Source organism: Arvicanthis niloticus, chromosome 8 (assembly GCF_011762505.2).
Source record: "Arvicanthis niloticus isolate mArvNil1 chromosome 8, mArvNil1.pat.X, whole genome shotgun sequence".
Taxonomy (NCBI): Eukaryota; Metazoa; Chordata; class Mammalia; order Rodentia; family Muridae; genus Arvicanthis; species Arvicanthis niloticus.
In genome coordinates, this window is record NC_047665.1 from 43,788,532 (window position 1) to 43,804,777 (window position 16,246).

At 33.7% G+C, this 16,246-nt stretch overlaps 1 protein-coding gene across 4 annotated transcripts in view; it reads left to right on the forward strand.

The window, feature by feature from the left end:
* Cdk13 (cyclin dependent kinase 13) overlaps window positions 1-16,246 on the forward strand; it is a 99,234-nt gene that overhangs the window by 61,463 nt on the left and 21,525 nt on the right. For all 4 annotated transcript variants that reach the window (XM_034509866.2, XM_034509867.2, XM_076939336.1 and 1 more), the window contains exons 6-9: window positions 1,257-1,446; window positions 2,764-2,820; window positions 13,645-13,746; window positions 13,842-13,919. In XM_034509866.2, the coding sequence (XP_034365757.1) occupies window positions 1,257-1,446; window positions 2,764-2,820; window positions 13,645-13,746; window positions 13,842-13,919 (427 nt within the window). The remainder of the gene's footprint in view (window positions 1-1,256; window positions 1,447-2,763; window positions 2,821-13,644; window positions 13,747-13,841; window positions 13,920-16,246) is intronic.

Sequence of the window (16,246 nt, forward strand, 5' to 3'; positions counted from 1 at the left end):
GTATATTTTCAACAGTGTTTGGATGATGATCCGATACAGTTTCTTCAAGGTGGATTTTATAGTTATTTTGTCAGGTTCAGTGCTCACCCCCTCAGGCAAAATTAATAAAACCTAGCCACTAGTTTTTTTTTAAATTGAAATTACATTAGAGTATTTTCTATTTGTATGTTTAATTCTTGTTATAATTTAGTTCTAATCATTTGTATTTTTCTATTACTATAGTATTATTAAAAAGTATTTATTTGTGAGAGTGTGTGGTGGAGGCTGAAGGAGGCTGAAGGCTGCCCTGTTATCTTTATGTAGTTTTTCCTGAGGTAGGATTTCTTATTGACCCTGAATCTTCTTAAAATTTTCACATTAACATCTACACAAAATTAGTAACCATGAAGATTTTTGTCTTAAAACAATGCCTAGCATTTTCTTGTTAAATATGCATGCCACTAGTTCTTGTCTTCAGAAAGGTACTACAATAAATTTTTAGATGGCATCCTTCTATTGTATCATTTTTAAAAGTTCTGTGCTCTGTTTAAAGTTAGGAGCTGATTGTGAATTGTGTTGGGTGTCTTTTTTGGCATAATACTGGGTTTTCTCTTTTTACAGATGATGACATGGCTTTTGTTTTTCTTTTTCTGTTTTGGTTTTTTAAGACAGGGATTCTTTGTAGAACTCTCTCTGTAAAGCTTTGCTTGATTATAATGTTTATTTATTTAGCTTTGGATTCAATTTGTATTTTATTTTAAGAGTTTTAAACACTAAACACTGGTTGTATAAAGTTGTAATTTTTATGCTTTCAAATATAGTCTTATATAAACATTTAATACAAATCACCTAAAGATAACTTTGGTCTATTTGGGTTCACATTTGTGTATTAAAAGCAATTCTTTGTATGACTTTTTAATATTCTTTGAGCCATACAAATCTTATTCAGTTTCTTCTGAAAAACAATTTGTCTGATACAGGGAAGAATTTAATCAGATCAAAAATTATAAATAGTGTGGAAATTAGCAAAGGTGATCTGTATCTTAATGGCTCTCATTAGAAGAAAACTGCTTTTGCTGTTTGCTTGAGACACATATTTTTGATACAAAGTTCTGAGAGAGTAAACGAGTCTTACAAATAAATGACAAATAAATAAGTAGGTTATAATTTTCAAGGATCAATTCCCTTATATACCAGTATTTTATCAAAGTCATTTGAACCTCTAGATAGATTGTAGGAATAAAAGCCTTTAATATGTTAATTATTCTCATTTTCAGGTGCATTTTACCTGGTGTTTGAATATATGGACCATGATCTGATGGGACTGCTGGAATCAGGCTTGGTTCATTTTAATGAAAACCATATAAAATCTTTTATGAGACAGCTCATGGAAGGCCTGGATTATTGTCATAAGAAGAACTTTTTGCATAGAGATATTAAGTGTTCAAATATCCTTCTAAATAATAGGTATGGAAACGAAATTTATGTATTTAAAGTGTTAATGTAATAGATAACTTCCTATAAATTCAGTTTATTCTTTCTAATTCCTTAGGTCAGTTAGTATTGCCTCTACAGTTCTCCAGTAGCTCCAGTAATGATTTGCAATGTACATATGTCCATTTTGTTTGGTATTCTTCCAGATAATTTGAAATGAATGAATCTAATAATAGATAATATGATTTCAGCTTTAGGTTATGTACAGATTTTACAAAAAAATTAAATTCTTGTTTTTTAAAATTTTATTTGTATTGAATGAGTGTTCTGCTTGCATGTGTGTCTGTGTACAGTGTCTGTGGAAGCTAGAAGAGGGTGTTAGATACCCTGGAACTGGAGTTACAGATGTTAGCTACCAAATGGGTGCTGGGAACGGTACCCTGGCTTTCTGGAAGAGCAGCCAGCACTCTTAGCATCTGAGTTATTTCTTTATCCTTATCCCTACCTCCAAGTATTAGATTTTTTACATGTATTTTTAAAATATGTATATAAGGTTTATGGTAAATATTCTCAGAAACAGCATAATTCTAGTATTATTCTTGTGCTTAATACTATTTTTAAAATTTGAGTAAAACATGGATCACCTGGTTTTAAATGGTAGAAAATAATTTGTGCACCCTAACCTTTTAAGAGCTAGAAAATTAAGCATAAATTGTAAATATTGTGATTTAGTTTTTGAGTACTATTTGAATAAGTACTTATAGACCTAGGTGTTGTTTGAAGTACTTTCCTAAGTAGGAACTGAAGTAGCTAGCACCTGAGATAGTGTTACTTTAGCACCATTAAGTGCGTGTGTTGGGCCCAGTTGTAGGGTTGTTTTAGAGTACCCTCATTACTGCATCTTTTTAATAGTACCTAGGGATTTAAGGGTCTTTATAAAATAAAATAGTATTTGTTTTGCTTATTTAAAATACAAATGTTGTATAAATAGCTGGTACACTATTATGTAGAAAATATTAACACACATGACTGTACATCTTCAGAACAGTATAATCTATCCAGTAGTTTGATCTATATACAGCTGAATCTGAAAATTAAGAACATTTAGATATGTATGATTGAATGAGTCCATAACAACTATAACAAGAAATTATTCAAAGCAAAATACTAATTGTTACCTCATAAAATTTCCCATTAGTTAACCTTGCCTGAAGTGTAGCACTGCAATGAGAGAATTTGTGTGTTTTTGTTTTTAATGTGTTTTCATTGAGCCCTTGGAATAGATAATAAGTATATATTATCAAATTCATTGTAGACTAATGCTTTTTTATTTTGTCTTATTTTTACCAGAGGACAGATAAAACTTGCAGATTTTGGACTTGCTCGTTTATATAGCTCAGAAGAAAGGTAAGAGTGTCTTGAAACAATTTAATGTAAGCACTAAGTTCAGTTTTAAAAGCTATATTTAGAATATTAATTTTTTAAATTTTATGTGTATGAGTCTTTGGCTATGTGCTTGTATGTTCATCATATGCATGTCTTATACCTGTGGAGTCAGAAGAGAGCCTTTGGATCCACTGAAACTGGAGTTAATAGAGAGTTGTGAACTACTATGTGGGTGCTGGGAACTGAACCTAGGTTGTCTGAAAAAGCACCAAGTATTCTAACTGTTGAGCTATCTCTCCAGTCCTGATTTTTTTTTTTTTAATTTAACATTTATGTTTCCTAAGTAATAAAGGGGAGGGGAGAAACCTGGTTTGGCTATCTTAATCTTAACATTTTTGTATTCAATTTTTGAATAAATTAGATTTTAAATGGTGGATAAATTAAAATTTCTAATAAAATGTATGACTTTAAATGAGTACAATGAACTTTAAATTTTAAAAATTAATAAATTTTTAATGCAGATTAAGACATTAAAGATTTTTATTGTATATTTAATAATAAAGTTTGGGGGTTTGTTTTGTTTCGGTTTGGTTTTTTCGAGACAGGGTTTCTCTGTATAGCCTTGGCCGTCCTGGAAATCACTCTGTAGACCAGGCTGGCCTCGAACTCAGAAATACGCCTGCCTCTGCCTCCCAAGTGCTGGGATTAAAGGCGTGCGCCACCACTGCCCGGCAATAATAAAGTTTGGTATATTCTTTATAAATAGTACATTTAAATTCAAAACCTTTGTTTTATTATTCTAGACTTCAGGGTTTTGTTTTACTTATATCTACAGTAGTCTGTTTTTTCCAAAGTCACTGGAACTATTGAAACAAGCAATTGTGAGGAAGTTCAGTGTATAAGATAGAGACAGATGGAGCTTCTTTGGCTAAAGTTGGGGTGTGTATCTGACTGGCTCCCTTTGTGTCTGGCTGTAAAGAAATAAGACTCTTATAGAATTAATACAGACATTAAAAATAAAACATTTTGTTGAAATGATGATTTTATGTAAATAAGCTGTGGAATTGTTTTGATTTAATAAATTTAGTTAGTGTAGCTGATTCCTTTCCATCTTTTATTTATATATTTGTTTAATTAAATATTTTCTGTGAATTACTATACTTTTTAAAAATTGTTTTTAATTGGTATATCAAGTTATATTGTATATAATATGTTCCTTTGAACTATGAATAACATTGTAGAATGGCTAAAGCAAGTAAATTAGCCAGAGTCTTATCGCAGTTTCTTTTAGTGGTGGTTAGAACAGTTAAGATCTGTTAACTTTGAAGAAGACACCGAATTGTTATTAGGTTTATCAAGTTGTTTGCTGAATATCTTGAACCTATTCCTCTAATCTAACTGAAGATTTTATATTTTTTAAACAACTCTCAGTCTTCAACATACAACTCTTAGCAATTACCATTCTTGACTTTAATTTTTTGAATGGAACTTTATAGCATATATACATACACACACACACACACACACACACACACACACACACACATGAGATCATGTGGTCTGTGTCTTCTGTGCCTGGCTTATTTACCTTAATGACCTTCAGGTTCATCTTATTGTTACAACATGTAACAACACAGTATGCATTTTTTATAAAATATTTTTTTATGTACTGTACTTTGGTCATATTCTTTATACTCTCTCTCTCCCAGATCCTCCCTCCTCCCTATCTATCCAAATTCATGATATTCTAATGTGCATATATACCATACTTTCTTCATCAGTTCTTCTGTTGTTGGACACATTCAGTTGTGTCTTTGTTATTGTGAAGGACTAAATGACTTTAAGGTATGTGTTGACAGGGTCAAGGACCTATCTAGAGTTCAGGTTTTCAGCTCTTTTTATTTGTATAAAGTAAAACAGAGTCTCACAATATAATCCAGGCTGACCTTGAACTCAGAGACCCAACTACTTCTACCTCCCAAGTGTTGAAATTAAATATGTATACCTCTGTGCCTGGGACTTTTTAAAATATTTTTACCATACAGTAATGTATCTTTTGGTAGAATTTGTCAAGAAAATGGTCTTAATGTTACTTAGTCTAAAACTTCACTTGAATAATTTTTAAAAGTTTTTAAAAGTTTCTGGTTATTTGGGTTAATTTTTAATTAATGATTCTATTTTCTTAATCTCTTGATATTTTACTCTAGTTATATTGTCCTTGGTGTGACTTTAACTATCATACTTGAATGAATGTCTTTCATTCTTCTTACTTTCTTATGTTTCACCCTAATTTATTACTATTTTACAGCTAATAGGTTATTTATTAAAGATATCCTTGTGCATTTGAAATAGATGTTCCAGACAAAATTATTGTATAGTATATACACACATGATATCTATTTTTGACACTATATATGTATATATGTGTGTATTTATATAAACATATATGTATGTCTCTCTCTCTATGTGTGTGTGTGTGTATATATATATATATATATATATATATATATATATATATAGCGTGCGTGTATGTGTATGAGAAAAGATGTGGCAGTTCACTGACACAGTCTCTGTTGTGGTGGATTGATGTAGGAATTTTCAGGCTAGAGCAATTTATGACCCTGTAATTTTTAATCTTAAAGTTGCGAATAGTAAATTCTTTCTGGGGGGGCAGTCAAATTAATGAAAAAACCTTTGTATCATTTGTTTTATAAGCAAACATACTATCTTTGAGGGAGTTGCTCCTTTAGATATTCCCTTTTATTTGCATGTTTTAAAAAAGTTTTTAATATCTACTGGAGAAATCAACTTTCCCATAGGACAGAAAAAAAAAAGTATTTTTTACAGAAGTTGAAATTTACTGTTTTTCTAAAGAAAAAAAATTATAAGAGCACACTTATTATTACTGTTTTTAAGTTTGAAGAAAATAAGATAGTCCTAGATTGAGAGACTTTATTGTCTTTGCATTACACTTTAATCAGTTATAAAATCCTGTTTCTTGAGATAGGGTCTCACTGTGTAGCCCAGGTTGGCCTCAAACATACTTCATAGTTTAGCTTTGTCTTGAATAGGCCTCCTCTGCCACTGTACTGGGGTCACTGTGAAACCTTGGTTAAGCTAGTAAAGTAGTTTCATGACTAAATGTTATGATGATAGATTCAATATCCAAAGTTGCACCTGGAGGAGATGGCTCAGTAGTTGAGGACTTACTGCTCTTGCAGATGGTTTGGTTTGCCCAGGTTTGGTTTCTAGCAACCACATGACACCTTACTTCCATTTGGAACTCCAGTTCCAGGATATCTAATTCTATCTTGTAGTTCTGGCCTCCATGGGCGTGAGGCATGCACATGGAACACATACAGACATGCAGGCAAAACAAATCACACCCTCAAAAAAGAACAAAATTTTACAGCTTTAAAAACTGGGCTTAAAATGTTGCTCAGTGGTAGAGCCCCTTATCTGTTGTGTTTGAGACTATCAGCCCAATTCACAGAACTATCAAAACCAAAATGCTAAGTTGTGACTTACAAAGTACTAAAACTAATGAACAAACACAAATATCTATTAATGCTTCTAAAAGTTGCCATTGTCACGATAAAACCTATTTAAATAGTAACCAAAGTCTGCTGCATTTCTCTGTGATCCCATGAAAGGGGAGAGGGAGAAAAGGGTTGGGTTTTTTTTTGTTTGTTTGTTTTTTGTTTTTTTTTTTTGTTGTTGTTGTTTTTAAAAACACTTTTGCTAATACCAGGCAGAACATGTTAAAAGTGATGTTGCCATCTAGTGGCTATTCCTATCTTGCCATTTGTTTAGGGACTTGGAGAAATTATTCAGCATTATGGCTCATTGTTCTCACTTAAATCTTGAATTGATGTCATTTTAGAGAGGGAAACAGTACTTCTTTTATGCTTTAAAATATCAAATGTGGTTTTGAGAGAAGGGGACCCTGACCTGCAGAATGATCTTAATATGTAGCAGGGAACTCTGAGTTCCTGGGTAATGCTGAGGATCTTTTAGAAGGCTGGAGACCTTAAGAAAATACTTCAGAGTGATACACATAACAGTAAACAATATCCCTCAACAGTCTTTACAGTGGAAGTCTTACTCAGATTGACGACTTAATTGGAAAATCAAAATGAAATTGCAGTTCTTTTCTTATATACTCTGTTTTGATTATGTAAAATGAGAAAGGCAACTAAATTTTCCAGCAGTGTCCTGCTGTCCCCACCACCTTCCTGGAACCCATCATCCATATTTTCTCTACTGCAAATCTAATTTTCCAGTGTTGATAGTTTTTTCCTGTTATCAAGCATATGTGTTTGTTGCACCTCTCCACCAAAGTGGTGTGCATATCTTAAATTAAGCCACGTTACTTGCCTTGTTTACTATGCCAGAAAAAAATTAGTTGAAGTAAAAGTACTCTGAGGTAGGTACAAATTAAAATACATGGCTCTTTGTTTGTTCGAATCACCAGTACCCAATAGAGTTAGGAAGTAGATCTGGAATTATGGAGAGAAATACTGTGGTGCTTTCTGGCTAAGTCCTTGGATCATGCGTTGATCTTGTAAAAGTATCTTTCCGTTAGAGAGCACTAGGGGTCTCACCAGGTTTCTTTGAATGGTACCATTAGCTAAATAACTATTTTTGTAGTTATTTTATAGCAAAGGGTTTGTTGAATTTACTTACATGTTTTGTCTGCGTGTATGTATATTCACCATGTGTATGTGTAGTGCCCAAGGTGGTTAGATGAGAGTGTTGGATACCTTGGAATTGGAGTTGAAGATGGTTTTGAGCTGCCATGTGGGTGCTGGAAGTTGTACCTGGGTTCTCTGAAGAGCTGCCAGTGCTCTTAACTACTGAGACATCTCCAGCCCCAGATTTGTTGAATTTAACTGGCTTTGTCCTTCCATCTATATTTTTCTAGAAGTAGATTAACAAATTGTGGTTTTTTTCCCACTTTTTTTCCATAATCATGTTGAATTCTATTGTATTTAGGTAGTGTTTAAATACTAAACTAGGAGGCTAAACATTAAAAAAAAAAAGATAATTAGATTAAGGTAAAAGATTTTTTTTTTAAAGCATTTTGTTGTTGTTGCTGTTCCACCAGATATTGCTTCATTTTTTGAGATGATAATGTTAGCTGCCTTTTCAAAAAATAATAAAAGTACTTACCCAGCATGCTCAAGGTACTGGTGTTAATTCCTAGTTAGTTTTAGTTTTATAAAACAAACCCAGAGCCGTCAGTGTTTTACAGATGAAGGTACTTAGCAAAATTGGAGCTTGCTGGCCTTTAGACTCTTTTATTTCTGAAGTATGTATAAAGTTTAGTTTTGCCATCCACATCATTGGACTTACTGTTTTAATTTAACAACAGAGGGAGTTTTTACGTATGTAACTGCCTTTGATGGAATTTATTGCTTAGAACTTTATTTAAATAAATTGAAACTTTTTTCAATGCTATATCTATGAAGAAAAAATGTTATCATAAGACTTCCTAATAATTCTTTCTATGGTGTAAACAAGATCTCTAGGATGTCAGGAATCTGTAACAAGATCTGGAAGTTTGAAAGGCTAATTTTTTAGGATTCTGGGTTTCCAATTACTTCAGCATTTGGATTATCTCTTCATATTGCATAATACTTTTGAATTTCTTGGGATTTAAATTCTTTTTACTTCTAAACATAATTTCAATTTCATTTACTTTGATCTTTACCTTTTTAAATTTATCAACCTAATCATAACGTGGAGTGTTTTCTTGTAATACTATATAAATTGTTGGGTGATGTGGTTTGTGAAATTGGCTTCAGTGCCCTCCTAGCTTTTTTTTTTTTTTTTTTTTTTTTTTTTTTAATGTTGAGTTTTGCTTTTATGATTAAAGTCCTTCAGTTTGCATACTTTCTCAGTGTTTGCTTTTTTCTCATTAAATAGTAAAATGGAAAATGTGGCATAGTATCCTTTTTGGAGGAGCAGAAACAGAACACCAACCTACTTTTTTTTTTTTTTTTTTTTTTTAATTGTTATTAGGGAGTTAAGTATATGACCCAGGCTGAACTTGAACTGAAAATCCTCCTGTTTCTCAGCATACTGAGTGCTGTGATTTCAGGAATATTCCATCAAGTTACTTTGTTAAAAGAGGTTTTTTGTTGTTGTTGTTTGTTTGTTTTTTTTTTTAAAACATTAACAACACCTTTAACTTCTTCAAAGGACTCTCCCTTCCCTTCCTCTTTCCCTCCCTCTCTCCCTCCCTCTCTCTCTCTTTCCTTTTCTCCCTCCCTCTCTCCATCTCCTTTCTCCCTCCAACCCCCAACTTGGTTTCTGTCTTCCTGCTCTAGAAGATGTACATTTGCTCAGCCATCTTAGGGAGCTAAAGATTCAGTGTGGTTGGTAGTTAGTAAAAACATTTAATGGGTCTTGTGTGAACAGTCACTAGAAACAATGTGCTTTAAATCTCATTTTGACTGTGTTTTGAAAAGTGAGTTAATCTTGAAAATCTAGAAAGAAGAACAGTTGATTAAAAAGCTGTTGCACTAAATTTTGATAAAAATTATTATGGCTAGAACAGGACAATATGTGTAAGAAAGAGGTGAATTATTTCACCTCTTTCACAAGGGTCTCTACTGGAGAGTAGTTAGAAAACATTACCTGTTGTGAAAAATCTGTCTTCATTCTTACCTGTAAGGTTTCTGGTCAAGTAGCTGGATATATTTACAGTTAGGAGAGGCAAAACTATTGAAAAAAAATGTCATAATGGTTTAAAGTGTTATAATTTCTCACTTATAGCATCCAGGCAACCTGGTTGGAATACCTGTGATTGTTTACACAAGCCTTCCAAGGCTGTTGCCAGAAATAAGAAAGAGGGGTGGAATTATGAGACATGCCTAGAAAAGGCAGTGGCAAGCACTTGGTCACATGACCACTCGTCACTGCAGTGAGGATGAGCAGTGTAGTATAGTTAGTGGGGCAGCTGCTCTAGAAGAAATGACCAAGTACTAAAGGATGCTGTTCTCACTGCTGCAAGTAGTACTGTTGGAGAGGAATTTTCAGTAGGACAGTTAAGGATAGCCATCTTTGAAGAAGTAAATTGGAAGATTTAAAGGTAAAGAAAGAAAATTTAATGAAGACTCAGACAAAGAATATTACAGTAGGAGAAGCTTAGTTGATGGTAAGCACCCTGGCGTTTAAGAGTCCTATAGTAGGGTCACAGGAATAAGATCGTCAATATATAGGATTACTATAAGGCTGAGTTAAGTTTTATTTATTTGCAGTGAGACATGACCTGGTTTTCTTTTTGAAACAAAATGTTTTTTAAAAGATGGAGGAGGGGAGGCACTTTCGAGGTGAGAAAAGCAATAACTATATTGTGTAAACACTAGTAATAGCAGCTCTGTTGTAGAAATTATTTAATCCTGACTTAGGGTTTCTAGCCCACCTTAGATCAATTAGTTCCCAGATAAAAAACACACACATCCTTTATATTTACAATCAGCCTTAAACAGCACAAGAGCTGGGCTTTTAGAATCTACTTTCCTACTTATTTCCCCCGAGTTATTACTTACTGCTTTACTATGTTTCATCTGGGTTGCTCTTAACTCCAATTGGCCAGCTCTCAGGGACACGTTTTTATGGCTCACTTAACACATGGCATTTTCTCCTTCTTCCTACACCACAGCTCACTCTTGGGTTGTAGCTGTTGAAATTGCAAAAGTGTTATTGCATTTAAGATGAGTTTTTTTTATTCCTGGCTAGATATGATGGCATACTATCTGTCATCTTAGCACTTAGGAGGCCCAGACAGGAAGATTTGAGGCCTACCTGTGGGCTACTCGGGAAGATCATGCTCATTCCCCACCCATAAGAGCAAAGAAAGGTCCTGGGTTGCTTTCCTGTAGCAGCTAGGTAGGCATTAACAGAATGCTTGAAATTTCTCATGAAACCTTAAGGTTTTCTTTCTTGTCTCAAAAAAATATTACAAATTATAGTATGAAATAAATTACTGAAGATTTTATTATGTTTTGTTTGAAAATTTTTAAGTATTTTAATTCTTGCTTCCCTTACATGAATCTAGATAGGAAACACTATAACCAAATCAACCTGTCTCTGGAATTTCTAAGATTTTATAGAAGAAACACATTAAAATACATCACCAAACAAGCAAAAGTACCTGGCAAAAACTAACACTGTAGAAATATGTAGAAAACAATTAACTGATATATTAAATACTTTGTGATACATTTAAAGCATTTTTGTGTAGTTTTGTGTTTAGTTATTTTGCAAGTTGACTATTTGAAGTTTGATAAAGGTGGCCAACCAAACTTAAAACTAAAAATGACTATGCAGTTACATAGAATTTGATACATGGCATGTAAACTAATCTTTTGTTTAAACTTTTCTGTTAAATAAATTTCATCACTTAAATATTTGTAGTTTTTCCATGCTTTATTTTCTAAATTTAAAGATTAGAGATTTATATTTAAGTATTTTTTGAGTAGTTAATCTAGTTTCAGTTTTACAGCATAGACTTAAAAAGTGCTCATAGACCCCTGAATCAATTTAAAAGCTAGTTCTCAATTTTTTTAAAGCTTTTTTCCCCCTATCCAGAAGATTCTTATGTCACCTTATGTTACATTTAAGTGCTTTATGGTATCCCATGTTTTCCTGGGCTTTATGTTTGGGTTCTTGTTAAAGGATGTTTTGATTGAAGTAAAGAGAGTTTAAGACAGTTGACGCAAGTCAAGATTAATTATTGAAAGTTGAGACTAGATACTATGTTGGGAGCTCTTTTGCCATGTATGAAATAATAGTATGTAGTTAAGAAAAATGGAAACATTCATGTTATATGAAGATAAGTGATACCAGGAAATAAGCAAAGAAAATTTACTAAGGAAAGTATACTCAATTTTTATTTGCTTCATAGGCGTTTTAGCCAGGTGTGGTGATAATGCCTGGCTTCCTGCTCTTGGGGTCAGAGGTAGGAAAGTCACTGGAAATTCAAGGCCACTCTGGCTACAAAGCAAGTCCCAGGACAACCAGGGATGGGATAGTGAGGCTTTGCTTGAAACTAAACCAAATGAAAAAGACTTAGATTCTTATTTGTTAATTTTCAGTTTGATCAGTATCAACAGAAGTTTTGTTTGCTTTTGGAAATATTGTGATGCCCAAATTGATAACTTAAGAGTATTGGTGCTCAAGTTACTTAGAGAAATTTGGCCAGGTTAGGGTGGAGCAGTTCAGATACATCCTAGGCTTTCTGGAGCATAGACCTTTGGTTGCTAAGAGAAAGCTGCTGGGTTAAATTGTGTGCATTTTTATTTTTTTTTCTTCTCTCCAACTGAATCTGATTCAACCAGTCTCAGATGAGTGAATGGGTTTGGAATATAGCTTTCCTGGGGGAACTTCCTATCTGCTTTTGTTATTTGGAATACATCTAAAAGAATAAGGTTTATTAAGTGATCTAAAGATGTAATTACTCTGAAGCCTATACTTTAACCATAGGTCCCAGTTTTTTTTTAGGATCATCCTTATTCATATGAATCATAAAGAAAGTGTCTAATGTTTGAAATACTTTGCTGCATCTGGGCATTGTCTTTAATCCTCAGCATTTGGGAGACAGAGGCAGGTGGATCTCTGAGTTCAAGGTCAGCCTGGTATACAGAGCAAGTTCTAGGATAGCCAGAGCTACACAGAAAAAAACCTGCCTTGAAAAACCAAAACCAAAAACAAAAAATTGCTACTGAATTTTGTACTGGAGGATGGTTAGACTTAGTGTTATTATAAGTTGGCTAGATTTAAATGACCTCAGTTTATATATGTTCTCTTTATAGTTTTCTGATAAAGTACCATACCTGTAGCTTGTAATTAATTCTGTGTAGTCTAGACCACAAATAACTAACAGTCAATTCTAGTTTAGTTTTACAAACCAGAGTGCATCCAAATGTGTTAAATATTATCAAAGATATGCCTAATTAAAACTTTTGCTAGGGGCCAACGGTGGTGGCACCCTTATTGATTTCTAGCAACATGGAAGAGGCAAGAAGTTCTGTTTGAGTTCAAGGCTAGCCTGATCTTCACATCGAGACCCTATCTCATCAACAAACAGCAAACCATTGTTAGGGACTTGGGTAAAGCACTTGCCTAGCATATGAGAGTTCTTTGATTCAATCTTCAGATCCAAAACAAAACCAGTCAATGTATTAGGTAATCACAGTTTGAACTACGTTGTTTTTCTTTTAGTCGTTCCTTTATGAATTACTCATTTTTAAAGATTTATGGAAAGGAAAAAACTACTTAGTAATTGAGTTGATGAGTGACTTTTCTTTGACCAAATTACAACAGCTAACTGCTTATTTTTCTATTCACATGTTCAGGGAATTACTGCTGCTTGTCCATGCATTTTATGTTTGTGTGTTAAATATTGTAGTTAATCAGAATTAGGATTATGGCATTGCTTTGATTATACAAAATAGTATTTTTTCCATTAATTATTCACTTTATATCCCAATATTTGGCCCTCTTCTCCCAGTTCCACATTACCTCAGCTCCTCCCCTTTCCATCGTCTTCTCTGAGAAGGGTGAACCCCCTCAGGACTAGATGCATCTTCTTCCTCTGAGGCCTGACAAGGCAGCCAAGTTAGGAGAATAGGATCCACAGACAGGCAGCAGGTTCAGTTACTGGGGCATCCACATGAACAATAAGCTACACATCTAAAAATGTGCGAGGTGTCTAGGTCCAGCCCATTGCTAACTCTTGGTGGTTCAGTCTTTGGGAGTACAAAATAGTCTTATTGAGAGAATCTCTTTCTACAACGCTAACTTTAAAGAGTCCTATGATTTTTGTTTTTGTCTTAGTCGCCCATATACTAACAAGGTCATTACTTTGTGGTATCGTCCACCTGAACTGCTCTTGGGAGAAGAACGATATACACCAGCCATTGACGTATGGAGCTGTGGGTAAGATGGATACATTTTCTTAGGGTACTAAAAAGTTTGTTAGTGAATTAAAATGAGAAAATTTTGTTAATGATGGCTCTACTTTTCTCTATTAGATGTATCCTTGGTGAGCTCTTCACTAAAAAGCCTATATTTCAAGCAAACCAGGAACTTGCACAGCTAGAGCTAATAAGGTAAGCTGGTGGTGACATTTTTGGGGAATGGATGATGTCATGCTTCACAGGTATTGAACTCATTTCAAAGTTGAGTCTTTAGTGACTACTAAATGGAGGACAAACTAGAGTGCAGCCCTCTAATACTCAATCCAGTAAAATGAAGGATCTTAAAGATGTTTTATTTTTTCCATTATTTTGATGTTATTTACTTTGATGACATGGATTAAGTCTAACGGCTTAGTCTCTCATAGGACTGGGAAGGAAGAGTATAATGATAGGAGAGAATGCTGCATGACTAAATACTTCATTCTTTGTACACATGATAAGTGTACATGTAAACTGTGTATGAATACCTGAATATATGTAAATGCTTATCAGCATATGTCATTTTTGATAGGCTGTTACGATATTGCTTACAAGCAGTTAATTTTTTCTTCAGATTGCATTTTAAGAGTATTCTTTTCTCTGCCTTTTTTCATCTTTCCTTTTTGTTTATTCCTTTTCCTATTGAGATGGGATTTCACATTGTAGCACAAGCTAACTTTGAGCTCTCAGAAGTTCTGCTGCCTTAGTCTCCCCATGTTGGGATTATAGGTATAAGTCATCTCATCAAACTTTAATTTTTTTCTTGAAGGAGCTTGGTTTTCTCTGTAACAATGTAAATGTAAAACTTACAAGATTTGCATGAAGATTTCAAAATGAGAATAAGGTGTTTTGGTAGAGAATTTGGAAGGAGACATAAATTTATAGCATTTCTCTTTTCTGACTGAAAAAAAAATAAATATAAAGCAACAAACAGGAACCAGAGAAGGATTCCTAACTTTATCTTAGAGATCTGAAAGATACCATCTAGAAAGAGGGCATTTTATTCAAAGAAGAAAGTCCTAAGAGTAGATATTCTGCCTATGGGGAAGTTTCCAGTATTAGAGTTTGGCTACTCCATAGGCTCCTACTCCTCCAGAATAGGCCCCCAAACTTTACTACTGTTCTTTCTCAGTGGTTAGATCTCTTGCTGTATAGAGAGCACAGCAAACAAACAAAAGTGTGTTAGAGCATCTTCTCTGGGGATATCTACAGTCAGACGTACCTCATCCAGAACTAACACTACTTCAAGTCCAGGGCAGCCAGTTGCCTTGTAAAATGAAAGCTTATGTCCTAGACTTAACCCATGGGAATCTACACATAGAACTTTTAATGAAGTTACAAGAAAATAGTTTCAGTCCACTTCATTTTTGTTACTATCTGAATACCAGACTAGATAATGTATGTAGTGCAAAAGTTGTTTAGCTCGTGATTCTAAAGGCTGGCAGTTCAAAATTGAAAAGCCGTGGATGGCAAAGTCCTTTTTATTAATAGCAACTCTTCGAAGTCCAAAGGTAATTCAGCAACAGATAAAGCTAAACAAAGAGGCTAGCTTTTTTGATAGAGATGGCCCTGTAGTAACTCATTAAGTTTTCAATGCATGAAATTTAAAGAACATATAAAAACAAAGCAGGGGTGGAGTTTACCAGGAACACAGCAAGCTTTTATCTTTGTTAAGTGAACTAGAATCATGAGGAACTGATACTACCCCAAATAATAAGTATATTTTTCAGTGCTAAATTGAACATTTGTAAGCATTAGTTATGTATTAGAAGACACCAAAAATGAGACCCCCCAAAGAATGAAATAGCAGAATATATGCTCTAAATAAAGTAGGATAAAATTAGAATGCAAAAATGAAGTTTGCATTTTACAAAGAGCAGTAGGGATGGTGGAAGGAATGGGTCAGTGGGTAAAGAGTTGCTCTGAAGCCTAATGAAGTGAGTTTGAATGAGAAGACCGATTCATCAAAGCTGTCCTCTGCACATGCCTACCATAACAAATGGACATGCCTGCCAAGCATACATACACAAATTGGAAGCAGTAGATCAAATATTAAAGTGTCATAGTTCAATCTTTGCTTAAGAGAAAGCCACACCCTTCAATTCAGTCTTGTGCAGTATACTGATATTTTGGTTAACCACAAGCTGTATGGACAGTGGTGATCCAGAAAAGGTGAAAATTGCCACCAGCTAGTGATACCATAGTTTCTTTTTTTTAAATTTTTTAATTTTTTAATTTTTTGTTTATCACCATTTTGTAATTTATAAAGAATAAGATATACCTAACATCCAGGCCATCATCTTTGACAGTTAAATAGAACACTCTGTCATCTATTCTAACTTAAAAGACTTATAAATCCATATGTTATATATCCAGGTTTAACTTATATACTATCTGATAACTATCTTCTCAAATATATTTTCTCAATGTTAGATAGCCTGGGTTGGCTATGAGACTATAAGTAGTCTTTCAACCCCATC